The sequence below is a fragment of the Electrona antarctica genome, assembly GCF_951216825.1.
Source record: "Electrona antarctica genome assembly, chromosome: 4".
Classification (NCBI taxonomy): Eukaryota; Metazoa; Chordata; class Actinopteri; order Myctophiformes; family Myctophidae; genus Electrona; species Electrona antarctica.
The window spans coordinates 49,429,125-49,450,078 of record NC_136809.1 but is presented as its reverse complement, the minus strand read 5'-3'; the positions used below and the strand labels follow the sequence as shown (position 1 = coordinate 49,450,078).

General features: G+C 40.2%; 1 protein-coding gene across 1 annotated transcript; it reads left to right on the top strand.

The window, feature by feature from the left end:
* Positions 1 to 6,693: 6,693 nt before the first annotated feature.
* Positions 6,694 to 15,456, top strand: LOC306921494 (uncharacterized protein). Its single transcript, XM_079498635.1, has 6 exons — positions 6,694 to 6,807; positions 8,376 to 8,636; positions 10,953 to 11,111; positions 12,128 to 12,143; positions 13,722 to 13,819; positions 15,364 to 15,456. The coding sequence occupies exons 1-6, from the start codon at positions 6,696 to 6,698 to the stop codon at positions 15,438 to 15,440; spliced, it is 723 nt and encodes a 240-aa protein (XP_079354761.1). The 5' UTR covers positions 6,694 to 6,695; the 3' UTR covers positions 15,441 to 15,456.
* Positions 15,457 to 20,954: the final 5,498 nt, after the last annotated feature.

Genomic DNA, 20,954 nt, shown 5'->3' with positions numbered 1-20,954 from the left:
TGTGGATTTGTCTATATTAGGCAATATAGGCAAATGTGGGTTTCCTTGCACTTTTATTAATTATGTTACATGAATAAAAACTATTGAGTTGAGTTGTGAGAATCAACGTTGTTTTTTTGTGGCCATAGAGCCACAAACTATTCTATTACTTTGTTACTTTGCACCACTGTATTTCTACGTTGTAATGTTAACATGCAGTCACTGTATAGCAAGCAAAACAATGATAAAGCATGTGTTATCGATCGTCCAAATGGAACCAAACGGACCCGAGTCACAGGGGTCCTTGAAAATAAAACTTTTGAGAACCACTAGTATTAGTAATAATAATAATGATAATAATAAATGTTATTTATAACGCACTTGTTTTAGTAGGTCATTTCTCCCACTCCTACCTACTTGTAGCCTATAAGTAGGTTAACAGAGAGACGTTCAGACTGATTGATTGATTGATTGAAAAATGTATTAACAGTTTGCAGAATTACAGTACATTTCAAGCACAAACTCAATACAAAGGCTGTTAACTGTGAGTGGACGACCCAATTAAGCATTACACTTGTTTCCAATAAGGTCCACCATGTTCAATTCATCAAAGACTCATGCTCATGAAAGGAATAATATTCAGGACAAAGAAAAAAAGGATGACCAAAATTTGGTCATCCTTTTTTTCTTTGCCCTGAGTGCAGGTCTGATAAGTAAAAGGCCTTTATGTCTGGGCTGGAAACATTAAAATACACCAACACGTCAGCTTGCTTAATTGTGACTTTCTTCAGGGGGTAGTGAATGTAATGCAGTCTTCATTTCTGGCCACCTGGGGGCATCACACAATAAAACAAAAACAAAACAATCATGGCCTACCCAAGAACATATTAGGGTGGTGTATAAAAACAAAAGTAAACATTAGAAAACCTACATCATGAACGCTAAAATGATCAACATTGGCCAACCATATCTTAAATATATGTTTAAGTTATAGAAACCAACCCAGTTCAATACTTTCTTTAGAGAGAAAGAGCAACTTCAAGTCAACTCTTGATAGATACTATAGGTCAGCTCAACATGGGAGTGGGAGGAAGATCCTATAGTATCTTCTCCCACTCCCATGTTGAGCTTCGTGTCAAGCAAACTCACAAATTAGACTATAGTGAATTCATAATGAACTCTTTAGTTTATGTATACTCTTTGGTAAATTGTTTCTTCGGTGTGGTGCTGAGCTGAGAGCTAGCAGATCAGAAACATCCACACAGGAAGTGTCAGCCACAGAAAGTAAACACAGTCTCTCAAGTACAGGAAGTGGTCGTGTTCGTGTGCGTCTCTGTGACATGTTGTTCTTTCTAAATTGTACAGAGTATAGAGATCGACTACTATGCAATCAAATAAATCAGTATACAAGATAATTTCAGATTTCAGAGAGGGAGGGAAATACTAAATTAACTGTTAACTAAAAAAAAAAAAATCGCAGGGGGCGAGTTGGTAAAGGGGCGAGCAGTCTCGTATTCGCAGCAAAAGGCCCCGGATGGCGTCTATACAAGAATGCCACTGCAGAAGCTGCGACCAAGGGGCAGCTATAGGAGGCCAAAGAGGCACGTGACATATGCCTGTTCTGGTGGCTCATAGTCTATGAGCCACCAGAACAGCTTAACCCATTCTGACCTGAGATCAGATTCTAAAAATGTCTTCTACATCCTGACAGTTTTCTGAAAAGGCTATGTTTCTATGTCAGTCGTTCGATTTTTCAAAAAATAGCTGACCTACAAGCTCGTAGCGCGCCACTCGGTGGCGCGCTATGAGCTTGTAGATCTGCTATTTTTCAATAGCTAAAGCATAACATAATGCTAACACCAAAAGGGGTTCCCGCCCAAAATGGGTGCACCATGGCATATGCGCCGAGCTCTTTGCAATAAACCTTACGTTGGCTTTTACTGTAATATCCACAATGTGTATTATGCATGTTCATTCATCATTAGCATCAAACAGTTGAATACATTGTGAGCATTCACACTGAGGACTGGAGCAGGGGGCTTTTTGACAACTTAAAAAAACCCACAGCACAAAAAAACCCCATTGCTGTGCAGGATGCAACATGATGTAGCTCATGGGTTAAACAGTATATGTGTTTCACTGTTGTGGTTGACAGAGATGTTTCGATACCATTATAAACCGCCTCTTGTCTTGCTGCACAGAGGTATACTCGCTTGTTCCAAGACTCCGAAAGTTCAGATCAAGCACACAAACGGTAACAATGCACTTTGAAGTCGTCCTCTCTTCTTCACCCAAACATCTCCATCCGTAAACACGATAAAACACAAACTATGAATTATAATTACAATTCAATTTGTATATTATAAGCGCGTGGAAATATTAAACTGGCTTCTGAGTGATCAATCAAGGAGTATGTACGCGCATGTTGAAGTATTTCATTTGTACTCATTAAAGCAGATGAAATAGAATAAATTGTATTGTTTTGGGAGGACATCGGGAGGTGGAGGGGATAGCGTGTGTTCTCCTCCACATGTGTTATGTCCTACTGGTGAAACTGACACTTCAGGTTCACTGTCTGTAGCCTTTTCACATCACTATACAGCAGCAGGAGACGACTGCACCGTCCAGCCCACCTCTTCTCACAGTGCAGCCTCCTCTTCTTCACAACACCAGTAGGAGGAGACTGTCAGTCAGTACCTCTGTCATAACAGACAGACAGACTGCCAGTCAGACAGACCAGTACCTCTGTCATAACAGACAGTCAGTCAGTCAGTCAGTCAGTCAGCCAGTGAGTGAGTGAGTGAGTGAGTGAGTGAGTGAGTGAGTGAGTGAGTGAGTGAGTGAGTGAGCAGCAACACAGAATGGATTTAACATCACTACTTCTTGTCTGTGAGTACAAACACTCTGTAAAAATGACTGTATTCTCTTATTTCATGTTATGTGTCCGTCTATTAAATATTTCCTTCAACCTTTTTGATGATGACTTGTATCCTCATGGGGACAAGTTGACAGATTTGCCCACTATACTAAGAGGCTCTTTCACCGCCAGGGCTTTGATTAATAGTTGGAATTAGGCTTAATCAGTGAGACAATTTTATACATAGTGTGGACAAAATACCCTTTGTATTCTGTGTAGTTCATGTTCTAACATGGTAGTTAATGCTGTCACATGGTAGCTACATAGAGTATAATTATGTGCTAAGATGGTAGTACCGGTATGTATTATGGAAAATCAAAATCAGTTTGGAAATATTTTGTATTCATTTAGCCAAGCAGTTGCCCATTTTTTTTATTTATGTATTTCTTTGTTTGTTTGTTTGTTTATTCATTCATTGCTTTGGATGTGGTGTTATAATTAAATGTAATGTTGATATGGCACACCGACTATCAAGGAAATAAAACATGGCACTTCATGCTGAACTCTGGCCTACTGTATATACAGTATAGGGTCAAGGAAGAGCCTAATATCTCCTGTTTCTGAGGCGGCTTGATGTATAGGCCTATACAAGTACATCCGACAGCCATGATCTGTGTTGTTTTCGTCGACTAAAACTACGACGAAAAATGTTCGTCGACTACCTTTTTTCACTGAAGGAAACTAAATGAAAACTAAGCTATGGTGACTAAAACTAAGACTAAATATACTGACAATTTCGTCAACAAATAAAAACTAGACTAAAATGTTAGGAAGGGACTAGTGGACAAGAGATCCAGTATAAGTCATTTTACACTTGGTAGCATGCTGAAAATAGCAGATCTACAAGCTAACAACGCGTCGCACTGCGTTGCAGAAAGTGTAAAAACATCATTTCGACGGCATCAATTTTAAACATTTTAGTCAACTAAATCAACTGTAGATTTAGTCGACTAAAATCTTATGGTATTTAGTCGACTAAAACTGGACTAACAGTAAAACATTCCAGGTGACTAAAATGTGACTAAAACTAAATTAAAAGTATTCAACAGACTATGACTAAAACTAAAATCTAAATTTGCTGCCAAAATCAACACTGGCCATGATGCACAAGTTCACCCCCTGGACATGACACAGCAGGGAGCCATAGGGTCCCAGTTCACCCCCTGGACATGACACAGCAGGGAGCCATAGGGTCCCAGTTCACCCCCTGGACATGACACAGCAGGGAGCCATAGGGTCCCAGTTCACCCCCTGGACATGACACAGCAGGGAGCCATAGGGTCCCATTCACCCCCTGGACATGACACAGCAGGGAGCCATAGGGTCCCAGTTCACCCCCTGGACATGACACAGCAGGGAGCCATAGGGTCCCATTCACCCCCTGGACATGACACAGCAGGGAGCCATAGGGTCCCAGTTCACCCCCTGGACATGACACAGCAGGGAGCCATAGGGTCCCATTCACCCCCTGGACATGACACAGCAGGGAGCCATAGGGTCCCAGTTCACCCCCTGGACATGACACAGCAGGGAGCCATAGGGTCCCAGTTCACCCCCTGGACATGACACAGCAGGGAGCCATAGGGTCCCTGGACATGACACAGCAGGGAGCCATAGGGTCCCATTTTTTATAGTCTTTGGTGTGACCCGGCCTGGTAAAATATGGTAGTAAAAGTGTCCTGTAAGTCCATGTCTTGTGTCTGACGGAGTTGACACAAATCATACTATGGAGTGCATAAATATCACATTTTAGAAAGTGTTATACCAAAAACGTGTCCCTTCACATGATTGCTATAGTTCAGACCTTTACCTACAACAATATATAGATTTTAAACATCAAGAAAATCACCGGTATTATACAATGTAAAATGCTAATAACAATAACAGTCCCACACTGGGAATCAAAAACAAATGTAATATAACAATGTAGGGAATATTTTGACCTAACCTGTACAAAAATGGATAAGAACATCTGCTAAATGCCTAGGTTGTGAATAAGTCTGCTTCATTTGACTGCATTGAGCAAAAACCTTGGCCTATCATATGGTTTACATTGCCCTCTAGTGGATAAACAGATCAATGGCCAACGTACCTCATGCCCAGCAGAATCAGAATCAGCATATTGACAGTTAAACACCATAGCAACATATAATAAATATATAATTAACAAGAAAGGTAAGTACTCATTACATTAACATGCACTTAAAGAGTTTGTCCACATTATTTCACCCCACAATGACTACTACACACACTAGAAACCTTTATCGAAGAGAACACGGACAAACCCAGAAACGCAAATGAATACAGTACACAGTACAGACACAGCATTTGTTTCCTCTCATAACTTACACACTGGTAGAACACGCTGGTAGTAAGCTGTGAAAACAGTGGCACCAGAACCACGTTGCTGGGCAAGAACTGACTATAACTTACCCATGCACTGATCCATGCCTGGGAGCTTCAGTCACTCAGCTAGGGGCAAGCTATATGGTATAACAGTTGTCATGGACATTATATATAATGTGCAAACATACCTAAGATATGTATGATTCAGACCCCCCCCCCCTCTCTCTCTCTCTCTCTCTCTCTCTCTCTCTCTATAGTGGTTTATTCCATGGTGAGTGTCTCAGCAGAAGTTCCAAACAGTGGTGGTGATGTCATGAGAGGTAAGTCTGTTTGTCGTCTACTGACCAAGATCAAGGAACTCTAACAATCTTCCACCGTAGTCTGAAAACCCACCTCTTCAGATTCCATCATGGCCTGTAGCACTTGCCCTAATGCCCTAGCCCCGACGACCTACACAGGCATATGCAAAGGCCCAACTTATGTAACTTAGATAGCATTTTATGTAGACTTAGATAGCATTTTATGTAGACTTATAGCAATTTATGTAGACATGGCACTATAAAGTATACACGCATAGTTTCATAATAGATATTCCACTGTTACGTTCTTAGCTTACGTATGATTCATGATAACTACTTTTTTATGTAGGCCTATGTGATGTATTGCCATGCTTTTTGTTCTTGCGTAATGTAAATCGCTCTGGATTAAAGGAGAATTCCATACTAGAAGGCTTTCTTGCCTTTATTTGTAGTTGTTACGTCCCCAACAAAGAGTTCCAGGTGTTATTTTGTGCAAAAGCGCATTATTGGCTATTTCCCCTACCATAAACCCTCAATGAATTGCATTGAATTGCATTGAATTGAATGGGGCTATGGGGTGTTATGCTAATTCGCTTATTTCCATCGCTCAAAAATCTATTTTCTTTGTATATATCTCTTCATAATGTAAATAGTATCCCAAGCGGCACACTTTACTACTTATTTCGATGGAAATAAGCGAATTAGCACAAAAACCCAACCCCCATTGAGGGCTTATGGTAGGGGAAATAGCCAATAATGCACTTTTGCACAATATAACACCTGGACCTCTTTGTTGGGGACGTAACAACTACAAATAAAGGTAAGAAAGGTAAGGAATTCTCCTTTAAAAGTGTCTGCTAAATGCCTAAAATGTAACAAGACATATATTGTTGATTTTTTAACATAGGCCTACATACAGTGCATCATGATCCATTTGTCAGGAAATCAACTGTCTTCTTCGTCTCTCTATATGTCCCACAGCCTCTCTCAGGCTCAGTCCCGACAGATCCCAGTTCTTCAAGTTTCAGTCAGTCTTCCTGAGCTGTGAGGACCGCAGACAGTCTCCAGACTCCGCTGTCTGGAGACCGAAGAGGACCACCGTCGACCACGTCACCTCAGAGTGTGATGACGGCGGTGATCTCAGCTGGGGGAGGATGAACGACACGGGATGCACTGTCCGGTCCATGCTGCCCTCACTAGACACTGGGCTTTACTGGTGTGAGTCTTCAGAGGGAAAGAGTAACACCGCTAATGTCACTGTGACTGGTACGTTCAGCAAGTCTGCCACTGTGTTCCGTTTGCATTTGTGTTCAGATGTCCGTTAAATAGTCTTTAACCCATTTTGACCTGAGATCAGATTCTAAAAATGTCTTCTACATCCTGACAGTTTTCTGAAAAAGCTATGTTTCTATGTCAGTCGTTCTTCGATTTTTCAAAAAATAGCAGACCTACAAGCTCGTAGCGCGCCACGAGTGGCGCGCTATGAGCTTGTAGATCTGCTATTTTTCAACAGCTAAAGCACAACATAATGCTAACACCAAAAGGGGTCCCCGCCCAAAATGGGTTAAGACTAGATAAGACGTTTATTGATCGCGCTGGGGAAATTCAGTCACAAAGGGCAGCACAGCAGTTAGTATACAGGCCTACTGAAAGAAACTCCAAGTACTCTAAGACATACCAGGACAAAATATACAATATCTCTGCTGTCGGGGAGAAAGCACCTAACCCCAAAATGTCATTATTCAGGAAATTAAAAGAAATGAAGAAATGAAGAAAACCGTATATCTTTAAAACAATGCAATACTGCCTCATCAACGTTGGTGTTGTGACTAATATACAGTATATTGTCAATGACTTGCATGAGAGGGGGCAAGGTGGTGCAGTTAGCTGCTTTAGCAGACAGTTTGAGGGTCCAATGGAGTTCAGAGATTGTGAATACTTTTTATTGGTTCAATATGTTTTTAACGAACACTTAGACATAAAGGTTGTTCAATAGCATTGATTTATGAAGAAGAAAGAAACTCAACAATGGAGTTAGGTGGTATCCTCCCGGGAGCGACAGCAACGACATTATACAATACTATACACACTCAACAGTAACGCAGTACAAAGGAATACAAAATAATACACAATAAGCATGTCACATAAGGGCTCCATTTTCGTCACCGCTAAACCCCATAACTTCTTTGCCTTTTTTTTTTTTTTACTATTTTGAAAAACATTTTTGAAAAGTTCAACTAGCCAATCTACATTGACATGTTGTGAGCTTGTATAGACTGACCATTTTAACTATTCAAAAATGTTTTGCAAAATAGTAAAAAAAGGAAAAGAAGTTTAGGGATAAGGGGTTTATAGCGGTGACGCAAATGGAGCCCATAGTCCATTTTCTTCCATCAGGGCAGGGCTGCTTAATCACAGATCTTCAAAGCCAGCGGCACAAACCACTGTCTAACTATTTTGGTTGTCCCCTTGGAGAAGTTAATTTACAATAATTTAGGCATTTAGCAGACGCTCTTAATCCAGAGCGATTTACAGTAAGCAAGAACAAAAAAGCGTGGCAATACATCACATACAAGTAGTTATCATGAAACATGCGTGAGCTAAGAACGTAACAGTGGAATATCTATGTAATGAAACTGAACATATATATAGGCCTACTATAAAGTGCTATGTCTACATAAAATGCTATTCTAGCGCTGTCTACATAAAATGCTATAAGTCTGTGTAAAATGCTATCTAAGTCTACATAAAGTGCTCTCTAAGTTACATAAGTTGAGCCGTGAATGTATCATCACCATCATCATTAACAACACTTCTTATTCGTCGTCGTCCAGATGGAGCTGTGATCCTGGTGAGCCCTGTACTTCCTGTGGTGGAAGGAAGTGACGTCACTCTGCACTGCTGGTCCCGAACCAAGGCGACCGATAAACCCTCCTCTGGCCGCCCAGCTGATTTCTATAAAGACGGATCCCTCATCAGGACCGAGTCTACAGAGCAGATGACCATCCACAGTGTTTACACGTCTGATGAAGGACTCTACAAGTGTCACATCTCTGGCCTTGGAGAGTCACCACAGAGCTGGATGGATGTGACAGGTGAGATATAGAGCAAAACGTACTATCACATACCCAGGAGGGATGCAATGTTTAAATATGTTATCCACTAATCTCGATCCCAGTGGTTCCCAAACTCTTTTGGCTCAGGGTACCTCTGTAAAAAAATACATACATATGTAAATCTTTCCCCCTAAGATACACTAGACCTATGTCATGAGGAAAACACGAGACAATATTTGTTTTCATTATTTAAAAATTAAAATATCTTTATACTACCACTCATTTGAATCCCTATTCTGGGGGGGGGGGAGACATTCACCCAAAATGTGATGATAAATTCAGTTACATTCTAAAAACATTATATAAGAAATCATGTAAAGACAAATTGTTTAGTAAAATCAACAAAGTCAACAATAAGACGCAAGTTGCATTCTCAGCACTAATAGGCACTAATTAACAAAAGACAGAGCGTGTGTGTGTGTGTGTGTGTGTGTGTGTGTGTGTGTGTGTGTGTGTGTGTGTGTGTGTGTGTGTGTGTGTGTGTGTGTGTGTGTGTGTGTGTGTGTGTGTGTGTGGTACCAGCATTCAAATCCGAGGGGGGTAAAAAAAAAATGTCTGGCCTTCTTTCGCCCCTATGGACTCGTGGAACGACCTGCAGTCCCGATTAAAATTGTCTTTGGAAGTTTCAAAAGGATCACCATAGATGTACAGTCCAACACCTGCACATGTTTGGATATGTACTACTAGCCTATATATTTATTGTTTATTTACTTATTGTAGGCCTACATTGTGTATTCGCCCTGCCAAGAGTAGTACTTTGGTGATTTGTTGTATATATTTCATAGGTACTTTGAGGTGTATCATGGATGTTTTATTTGCTCTTCTATAATGTGACATATACGATGTAGTTTTTGAAGTGTAATTTTATTTCTGCCTCTTGGTCAGTTCCCACTTGTTAAACTGGTTAAATAAAGGTTAAAACAAAGAAGAATCTAACTCTTGTCTTGACCCATATAATCACACTGTCAGTGAATCCCAGTAGTACTAAACCATTTCATCCACCAGGGGGAGTTCCTCATTGACAGTAATGTTAATCTTAGGTTAGAATGTGTTAACATTGTCTGGCTTTGTTGACAAGGGAAGTATCATGTTTAATTTAAACATTTAATGTTAAAGTGCATGTTTGCATAGTGAACTATGGATTACAACCTTTTCTTCTTCTTCTAATTTTTATCATATCTCCGATACAAAGGTCCCTGGTTTGAGTCAATTATTCTGAAGATCATTATTTCATCATTTATCATTTTGGAAAAAATTACAAAGACACAATGATCCAATTCCATGTCATTGGGTTGTGGGAGAAGAAAATCTAAATTCATTTGTTTTGCCTAAACCTAAAATGGAATAAAAAAAAAGCTTGATTGATTGATTGATTGATTGATTGAAGAATTTATTAACAGTTTGCAGAATTACAGTACATTTCGAGCACAAACTCAATACAAAGGCTGTTAACTGTGAGTGGACGACCCAATTAAGCATTACACTTGTTTCCAATAGGGTCCACCATGTTCAAATCATCAAAACATTTAGAGACGTACAAATAGACACTTCTATAGACAGAACAGGAATTCATCATAAAGGAGGTAAAAAGGGAAAAGAAACATATACAGTGAGGGGGGAAAAAAGGGGTGGGCGGCGGGGGGGATTCACGTTCGGCTCCGTTAATTTGTTTGTTTTCCTTGGAGGAGCTGCGTTGGGTCCCCAAGTCGGCTCCGTGGCCGTACCTTGAGTTGGCTGTGTGGCCGTGACCGTCTCTTGTGTTGTCCTTGCGTTGGGTCCCCAAGTCGGCTCCGTGGCCGTACCTTGAGTTGGCTGTGTGGCCGCGACCGTCTCTTGTGTTGTCCTTGCGTTCGTGTTTGAGGGGCTTAAAATAGACTTTCCCCATGTTTATAAAAATATTATCAATTTGCTTGAGTTCTTGAGTATTAATGCAATGACACTATTGCGTTTTTACAAAATATAATCCATAATGGAGCCAATGAATCAAGTGATTTGACTGCAGTGTATTTGAGTGTGAAGTCCTGAAAAGACACAGGTGGGGATATGATATATAGCCTACGGAAGGCAGTTGCCGAAACGTTGGTTTATTCTCTTTCTCGGCTTCCTATTCCAATAAAGTATCGGCATGTTGGCTATAGGAGTGTGTGCGGGCCACCTTTGTCTTTTCAAGACTTTTAAATCGTTCTACCGGTGGACCGGCACCACTACTAAGACCGGTGTGCGTTTAGCGTCCTCCTGCACAGCAGTGTATTTGAATACATCATTTTATAATTCATTATAACCTCTCTTTGCCAGCCGTGTCTGGATCAGTGGAACACACTCCGCCTCCTCCTCCTCCTCCTCCTGTGGGTCTGAGGCTTCCACATGTAGTAGGTGTGATTGTGGGAGCTGTCGGTGTGATTCTGCTACTGGCCATCCTCCTGGTGCTGCTGTGTCGATACAGAACATCTAAAGGTGAGATGCTGCTACATTAGATCAGTGGTTTTCAACCAGTGGTCCTTGATGGGGTTCCAGGTGGTCCCCATGCAGCTAAATGATGGAGAGTTGGTAAACCAAATGGACAATTATTATAGATCTTTAAAGGGTAAGACAAAAATAATTGCTCCAGTGATTAGAAATTAATAATTCAAAATGTGCTCCTCATTGACTCAATTTCTAATCACTGTCCACATTTGGAGTTACATCATGGCAAGGTAACTACACAACCCAAACCTAAAAAAAAAGTGGTCTAGGGGCGACTCACACGGTCGCAACAGATTGATGTATGCTTGTTGTATGAGATGTATAGCTGATGCAAGCTCGCAATGCATTTCCAATGGGAGTCACATGGTTTGACACAACATTTGTGTTGTATGAGGGGGAGTCGAAACACAGCCGAAAGCCATACAACAGCTTGTAGTCCAAAATGTTGTATCAAACCATGTGACTCCCATTGGAAATGCATTGCGAGCTTGCATCAGCTATACATCTCATACAACAAGCATGCATCAATGTTGTATGCTAGATGTAAAGGTGTGAGTCGGGCCTTACCCCAAATGGACCCGTATACGGGTCCATTTGGTTTCATTTTACACTCTCAAGAAGAGTTACATTAATGTTAAACATCTGCATTACTTAATTTACAAGAAGTCTACACAATTAGAGAATGTGGTAGAATTGATATTTTGCCAACAGTATGGAATTGTGTGTCAACGTCACGATAACAGAATATTCTTTCGTTTTGGGTCTGAGAGGCTAAATATCATCAAATGGTGGTCCGTACGTGGCTCAAATGCTGAATAAATAATGGGCCTTGGATTGATATGAAAAAGGTTGAAAACCACTACATTAGATGGATGGATTATATCTAACATCACTGAACAACTCTCCATAAAAGATAGTATGGTGGTATAACAATGTCAAGGATTAAAGATTTATATACAACTTACTGAATGTGGACTTTATCTTCATCTTTTCTTTTTTCTTAACAGATCCATGCTGTGTCAGGTAAGCATTGTATTGATCTTTGTATACAGAATACATGATAAGTAACTAAATACATTTACTAAGGACCACTTCACCACTTTTCAACCTATCTTCATATAAGTGGTCCTCAGTCCCCACTAATGTTCATGATAAAATAGCACCATTGTTTTCCTACTCAGTCTGTGGCCCGACTCACACCTTTAACATCTAGCATACAACATTGATGCATGCTTGTTGTATGAGATGTATAGCTGATGCAAGCTCGCAATGCATTTCCAATGGGAGTCACATGGTTTGACACAACATTTGTGTTGTATGGCTTTCGGCTGTGTTTCGACTGCCCCCCTCCCCCTCATACAACACAAATGTTGTGTCAAACCATGTGACTCCCATTGGAAATGCATTGCGACCTTGCATCAGCTATACATCTCATACAACAAGCATACATCCGTCTGTTGTAAAGGTGTGAGTCAGGCCTGTGTCTCATAGGAGGGCTGTGGGCAGTTCAGAAACCACCAGTGACATCATCGATGGGGAACACAAGCTAATAGATAAGACAGGCGTTCTACTCCCGAAAAGTTGCAATGCGAAAATGGAAGCCATCGTTCTCACGATAATACAAAATATATATATTTATATATAAATATATAAAGAAATCACATAGACTGAGTAGGAAAAAATTGTGGCATTTAACATGAGCATTAGTGAGGACCAATTATACGAAGAGATGTTGAAAAGTGGTGAAGTGGTCCTTTATGTCAGGGGTTCTCAACATTTTTGGCCGGGGACCCCCGGAGATACTTTGGCACTGTCTCTGGACCCCCGCCCCCTCCCGACCCCCAATATAAATTGACTGCTACAATAACCTTAATAATAGAGACAATACACCATAAATAAATACTGAAACCAGATATAATCATTAGGGAAGGTGTATGTATGTACTATGTGTATTATATGTAAACTCTTCATTTCCATTTTCCAGCCATTCAGTTGCAAAAAAAAAGAAAGAAAGAAAAAGTTGCTTTTTTTTTGATGACCCCCCCAAAATAATTTGGCGACCCCCAGAGGGGTCGCGACCCACGGGTTGCGAACCCCTGCTTTATGTACTGTACCTAAGTACAATTTTGAGGTGTGTTTCTTTACTTTTACTTGTACAGAGGCAAATATTGTACATTTTAATCCACTACAATTATTTAAAAACTTTAGTTACTAGTTACTTTGTAGATTTTGATTATTATTATTTCAAAACATACATTACCCACTTCAGCCCTATATAGATTTCGACCATTTGAAAATAGCCGATCTACAAGAACACAGTCAGCATTGTGAGCTTATAGATCGGCTATTTTCTAAAGATTTGTATACATTTGAAAACTTGAAATGAGACATTCTGCATAATGAGTACTTTTTTTTGGTACTTTAAGTACTTTTGCACGTTTTACTCAAGTATTTTGAAAAACTTGTACTTGTATTTTTACATTGCAATATTGATACTTTTACTTAAGTAAAACATGTGAATACCTTTTCCACTACTACATGGCTTTAGATTCCATACTGTATATATTTTCTTTTTTTTTATCTATGTATTTATTTTTACAGACCTGTTCAGCCTCAGGGAACCAATCAGGGCTCAGCTGGACACCAGCAGACCAATCAAAGCGGGTCTTCTGATGACATGTACTACCCACTCCGACACGGTCAGTCTTTGAACCAATCATGTATGCTTATTAAGAACACTTCTCAAGGTTTAAATTAATGGAGTTTCATTTAAAACATTAGCTGGAAATAAGTGCATCAAGTCCATCACCGTATCCATGTTTGAAATTAAATGAAAAATAAACAATTTGTCCACTTAGGCAACGCGAGCGTCTATGAAGTAATGACTCGATCTCATCACGTTCCAAAGGGTACAGTGTAGCCTATAATACTGTTTACATATTCTCAGTGGTGGAAAAAGTACTCAATTGTTTTACTTAAGTAAAAGTACCAATACTGCAATGTAGAAGTACTTTGTTACAAGTAAGGCCTCACTCAGACCTTTAAAACATTGCTGCATGCTTGTTGTATGAATGCTGTGAGTGTCATGGCTGTTGTGTTTCGACTGCGCCCCTCCCCCTCATACAACACAAGTGTTGTGTCAGACCATGTGACTCCCATTGGAAATGCATTGGGGCAAGCTGTGTCACACCCTTTGTATACAGCAAGCATACAGCAATCTGTTGTAAAAGTCTGAGTGAGGCCTAGGCCTCACTCAGACCTTTACAGTCGGAATTGAAAATGTACTTAAAGTACTAAAAGTGAAAGTACTCATATTGCAGAATGTCCCATTTCACAAGTTCAAACTGTGTACAAAATCTATTGAAAATAGCTGATCTACAAGCTTCAATGCGTCGCGACGCATTGTGAGCTTGTAGATCGGCTATTTTCAAATGGCCGAAATGTATAGGGTTGAAGTGGTTAATGTATGTTTTCGAATCAAAATTAAAATCGCCAGTAACTAGTAACTACAGTTTTCAAATAATTGTAGTGGAGTAAAAGTACAAATTTTGGCTCCGAGATGTAGTGTAGTAGAAGTAAAAGTACTGGAAATTGGAAATACTCAAGTAAACTCAAAATTGTAATTAAGTACAGTACTTAAGTAAAAGTACTTAGTTACTTTCCACCACTGCATATTCTCAGTCATGTCATGCTGTTGTCCAGAGTTATTCATATTTTGGGTTATGATGTGGGTTGCTGTGTTGAGTAAATTGCCAGTATAACAGATATATCTCTGCTGTCGGGAAGAAACCTCTTAACTCCAAATTGTTCATTTTTCAAGAAATGAAAATTATAAATTCTTTCAGGAAATTAAGAAAACCATATATTTTCAAACAACAACAAAGCAATACTGCCCCATCAAAGTTGGTGTTGTGAGTTTATATTGTCACAATTACTTGCATGAGAGGGGAAGCGGTGGTGGAGTTAGTTGCTTTAGCAGACAGTTTGAGGATCCAATGGAGTTAAGAGGTTTTGTCCAAAGCGTTTTTTTACTACTTTCCATTGGTTCAATAACAACACACAGACGTAAAGGGTGTTCAATAGCACTGATTTATGAAAAAAAAGAAAAGCTCAAAAACCACAAAAATGGAGTTAGGAGGTTTCCTCCCGACAGCAACGATATGATACTGTATGATGTATTGAACTCACGTGTGTTGGCCCACATTCTGCAAAGCTTCTAATCATCTTTCAACTCGTGTTTCAGTCACAGAATTGCCAAAATCTCAACGCGATGCAGTTTATGCAAATGTCAGGAATCAGCAAAGAGCCAAGAGAAGATGAAGTGGACGTAATGCTGTGTGTATTCCGCAGTCTGCTAGGCGGACGCGTGCACGTGACCTCGCCCTGTAGGGCGATGTCGCTTCTCGCCCTAATTGAGTGTATATATTCCATAGTTAATTTCTCTCTTTTTCTTCTCAATGAAAAGCCACTAGCGGACTGATGTTTGTGCAATGCATACTGCAGATGTACGATGTTTGCCAACTTTGCCAACTTGTGGATGAGACTTTGGGCTCCATCTTGCGCCACCCTTATCCCATATCCCTAAACTAATTTGCCATTTTTTACTATTAAAAAAACCCATTTTAAAATAGTTCAACTAGCCGATCTACATCGAAACATTGTGAGCTTGTATAGATCGGCTATTTGAACTTTTATATATATATATTTTTTTTATAATGTTTTTTTTGTGACTTTCGCCTTTATTTTAATAGAGGGACAGACAGTAGGCTGACAGGAAATGGGGGAGAGAGATGGGGGGGGGGGGGTGACATTCAGTAAAGGCCGTCGGGATCGGGAGTCGAACCCGCGGAACACTGCCAGACTTGGACTACCGGCCAAGGTGCCTGGACCGCTGAGCCACAGCCCAGGCCTATTTGAACTATTTTAAAAGGTTTTTTTAAAATAGTAAAAAATGGCAAATTATTTTAGGGATAAGGGATAAGGGGTGGCGCAAGATATAGCCCCTACACCCTTACCCAATTGGTGGTGACATGTTGCATCATTGTTTATTACCTAGCAACAGGTGCAATGCCTTTTTCTGTGAATCTCCACATCTTGTGACTGTGAATATAGGGTCTGTTATCCATGTCACTGCCCAACAGTGTGCAAGCTGCTTGTTTCTCTTTTGTATAACGTCTTGTATTTTGAGCTTGGCATCTGCTTCATTTGGGTTTGAATGTGTGTGGTTTGGTTTTCCTTATCAAGGCATAGTCACTCACCCACGAGTGCTGCAGAACCTGGTCGCTCGAAGATCTTGCCATGCGATGTCAGAGCAACTGGCGCTCAGTCATGTTTGGGTTAGAGCCTGCATACTGTATCTATTAATTTACATGCACGCACGCCACGCCACGCCACGCCACGCCACGCCACGCAGACACGCAAGCACGCGAGCACGCACGCACGCACGCACGCACGCACACACACACACACACACACACACACACACACACACACACACACTTGCCTTTATTGCCATTTGAACAAAATACAATTCATTGGACCGTAAATATAATAGCATAGCAAATATTAAAGTTATAACCCTATAAATAAAGCTGAATTGTTGGAAGTCTAATTGATATCGCACTGTAGTTAAATAAAAATGGTTATAATGTGATGCATTTGTATGTGAGATTGTTATGATCAGTATGACAGGAGGTGCAGTTGGCCGTAAAAGGTATATTTTCAAATGCGCTACCCTTTGAAAAAGGTTTGGACACCCCTGGTCTAGACTAGACACTTCCGCCTTGATGATGAAGAAACTAACAGAATTTAAGTATTTTTTATTTTTATTTATTCTTTTACATTTACTCATATTTTTACATGCAAATAGACCAAATCCTCATGACATCACCACAGCCAAAAATGTATGTCCGGCTCGATAACACAGGCATTGGAGCAGTATTATTATATTTCTGGAAGAACAGGACACTTGTTAGTGACTATTAGAAATATATTATGTTGTTCTCAATATGCACAGGTTGACAAACTATAGACATTTACAAACATTCAAGATCTGGTCTATATAATGTCAATACTGTGTAAATGTCTTATAACTTGAGTGTTTTATTTGCATGCCCACCTTCTGAGTAGCATGGTGTTGGTTGGGTGGAGAGGCCCTAAAAGATAATTAGGGGCCTCCCTGAGTTAATCTAACGCTGCTGACCAGGTGTCGTGATTGCAAAGAATTGTCAGCTTGTAGATTGTTATCTTTGATGAGTGACACTATAGAGTGGGCTTCTCTTGCACACAATTCAATTCAAACTTTCAAAGGAGCTTTATTGGCATGAGAAAACATACGTTTACATTGCCAAAGCAATTAAGTGTCAAAATACAAAAAAAACTGTTGAAAAGTATATACAGTTGGAGGGTACAGCATTTTGTAAACAGAGCTATGCCACATTGCATTGTTAAACATGTTATACAGGGTATAAAGCTTTTCTGAAACAAATAGCAGCATTTTTGCAGTCAACTTTTAGCACTTACCCTAGTCCCTTAGTTAGAACTTTATGTAGACTTAGATAGCATTTTATACAGACTTATAGCAAGTGTATGTAGATAGCATTTTATACAGACCTATAGGTACGGCCACGGAGCCGACTTGGGGACCCAACGCAGCTCCTCCAAGGAAAACAAACAAATGAACGGAGCTGAACGTGAATCCCCCCCACCGCCCACCCCTTTTTTTCCCTCACTATATATGTTTCTTTTCCCTTTTTACCTCCTTTATGATGAATTCCTGTTCTGTCCTTTGTCTATATAGAAGTGTCTATTTGTACGTCTCTAAATGTTTTTGATGAATTGAACATTGTGGACCCTATTGGAAACAAGTGTAATGCTTAATTGGGTCGTCCACTCACAGTTAACAGCCTTTGTATTGAGTTTGTGCTTGAAATGTACTGTAATTCTGCAAACTGTTAATACATTTTTCAATCAATCAATCAATCAAAGCAAGTTACATAGACAGCACTAGAATTGCATTTTATGTAGTCATAGCACTTTATAGTATATATGTATAGTATAGTATATATAGCTTCATTATATAGATATTCCACTGCTACGTTCTTAACTTACGCATGTTTCATGATAACTACTTTTTATGTATGTGATGCATTGCCATGCTCTTTGTTTTTGCTTATTGTAAATCGCTCTGGATTAAAAGCGTCTGCTAAATGCCTAAATTGTAGCACACAAGCCTTCGGTGCCATGCCATGCTTATCATGGTGTTAAATAGGGTGTTGATCTTTCTATGCAACGATTCACATGTGAACGTGCATCCAATATACGAACGAGTGGTCTTCGTTAAAGGCTGTAGGCTACACACATTTCATGAATCCAATGTCGGTCCTTAGAACATGCCTTGTTGTTGATTTCAGAACCCCCACTTCCGCATTTGGTAGCCAGAAAGGAGAAGAACCTATATGCAACATTTCAAATAGCTCAGTTGAGTTTTAACCTGGTTCACCAGAGTTCAGTTCCCCCTATTCACCTTTTTCTTAAACAATATTAAATGTATTTAGTACACTATTTATGGTACAGTATTATTTATATTCCCCAGAAGGCCCTAAATATATATAAAAATGTCTTCTACATCCTGACAGTTTTCTGAAAAAGCTATGTTTCTATGTCAGTGGTTCTTTTCAAAAATAGCAGACCTACAAGCTCGTAGCGCGCCACTCGGTGGCGCGCTATGAGCTTGTGGATCTGCTATTTTTCAATAGCTAAAGCATAACATAATGCTAACACCAAAAGGGGTTCCCGCCCAAAATGGGTTAAAAAATAAACTATTTTAAAAAGTCAAATAAATCAAGTCCCTCCCATGTGTATGTAAATTACACCCCGCACATCATTCTACATGCATTGCAACTCCGGACTCTGCCTGGGGGAGGGAGTCTGGGAGATAGAGGGTTATTGCTCCGCAGGGTCTAATGATCATTTTAACAATGCGAAAGAGAAATAAATAAATAAGGGAAGAGGTTATATTCGTGGACAATCAGAAATAAGTTGGAACTTGTCATGTGCACACAACAAATTGCAACGTTGCAGAGCCCTGATGTAGCGTCCTCTCCTGACCACAATATGCCTATCTCACAGAATTTCCCCGCCCCCCTTAATACGCCCCCTTTCGGGGTTAGTGGTGATAGCGTGGCGTCACTCCATAGACGCTACATGTTAACAGAACATGTAACATGTTTAAGAAGTCTACAACTTTTGTTTTCTCAAGGTAAGGTTTGTTATATCTGTTCGAGCTGATTTACCATCTTGTTTGCTTCATAATAATATTGGTCTGTCACATTATTACATTAGAAAATGTACTTAGATTCTCCAGAGAAAAAAACGTGTAAATGCTAATGTTAAAGACACCACTATTTACCGGAAGTGGGCGTGGAAAGCGGGCTGTGAGATAGGCCAATACCAGTATATACGATACGGTACGCCGTCTTGTCACTTCCTTCGGTGCAGCCTCCTCTTCACCACAACAGCAGTAGGAGGAGAATGTCACTCAGTGACTCTCTCTGTCATAACAGTGTGTCAGTCAGTGATGCAGGATGGAGTTAACATCACTCTACCTCCTAGTCCGTGAGTACAAACAAACACACTGTACGATTATTATACTTGTGAATTTAATGTTATGTGTGTGTATCCATTTTCAAGATGCCTCACTACTCTAATCTATAATAATAGAAATAATTATAATACTTTATTTATATACTGTAGCACTTTTTTAAACACAGTTACAAAGTGCTTGAACAATCAACACAGCAATAACTAGAAAAAGTGCACCTCGGGGCACAGGTCTCCACCAGGGCAGGTCAGGTTGTGGCCTCCTGGTGGCGCTATAATAGGCCAATGTGAAAAGGGTGCCATTTCTTCATACGCCTTTGATGGCAATTGGATGATTTGAGGCATTTTGTTCAAAAAATGTGTTTTGCAAAAATCAACCTGTTGGTGGCGCTAAAACAGGCCAATGTGAAAAGGGTGGGATATATTCCTCAGCCTAGTAAGAAAATGTGTGAAAGATTTCACGTAAATTGCATGCTGCGTTCATGATTTGAGGCTTTTGTTGACTGTGAAAGCCAATTATAGCCAATTAGGATGAAATATGAAATATCGGACAGATCCGACTTGAGCACATGACCATAGAGATACTGTGTAACGATTTGTGAGATTTTTGGACAGAATCTGGAGGAGTAATATCAAAAAATGTGTTTTACAAAAGTCGGCCTCCTGGTGGCGCTATAAAAGGCAGATGCGGAAAAAGCAGGGCAAAGGTTTGTCCTTTTCCTCTAGGGAGTGTTTCACGCAGATCGGTGCAGTTTTAGGTAAAAAATGTGAAAAGCTGCCTCATGGTGGCGCTATAACAGGCCGTTCTGGAAAATGTGGGGCAGAGGTTCATCGTTGGCATCCAGGGAGTGTGTGTGCAAAGTTTGGCATCGACCGGGTTAACGGTGCCGGAGATTAGCTGGTAACAGACGGACGGAAGGAAGGACGCACACACGCACACACACACACACACGGACGGAGTGCAAAACATACTCTCTCCCCATGCCTTCGGCCTGGTGGAGACAATCATGGAGATACAAAGGCCATTCTATAAAAAAATGGGTCTTCAGGAGGGATTTAAAACGTGTTAAAGACTCAGTTAGCCTCAGGTCCTCTGGTAGGCTATTCCAGAGCATCGGGGGCCTTTACCACAAAGGGTTAGGGTTAGGTCCTTTGGTTAGCAATTTGGCCTTATGGGTCACCTTCAGTAGACCCCGACACGATGATCAGGTCGATGATAAATTAAGGTCAAAG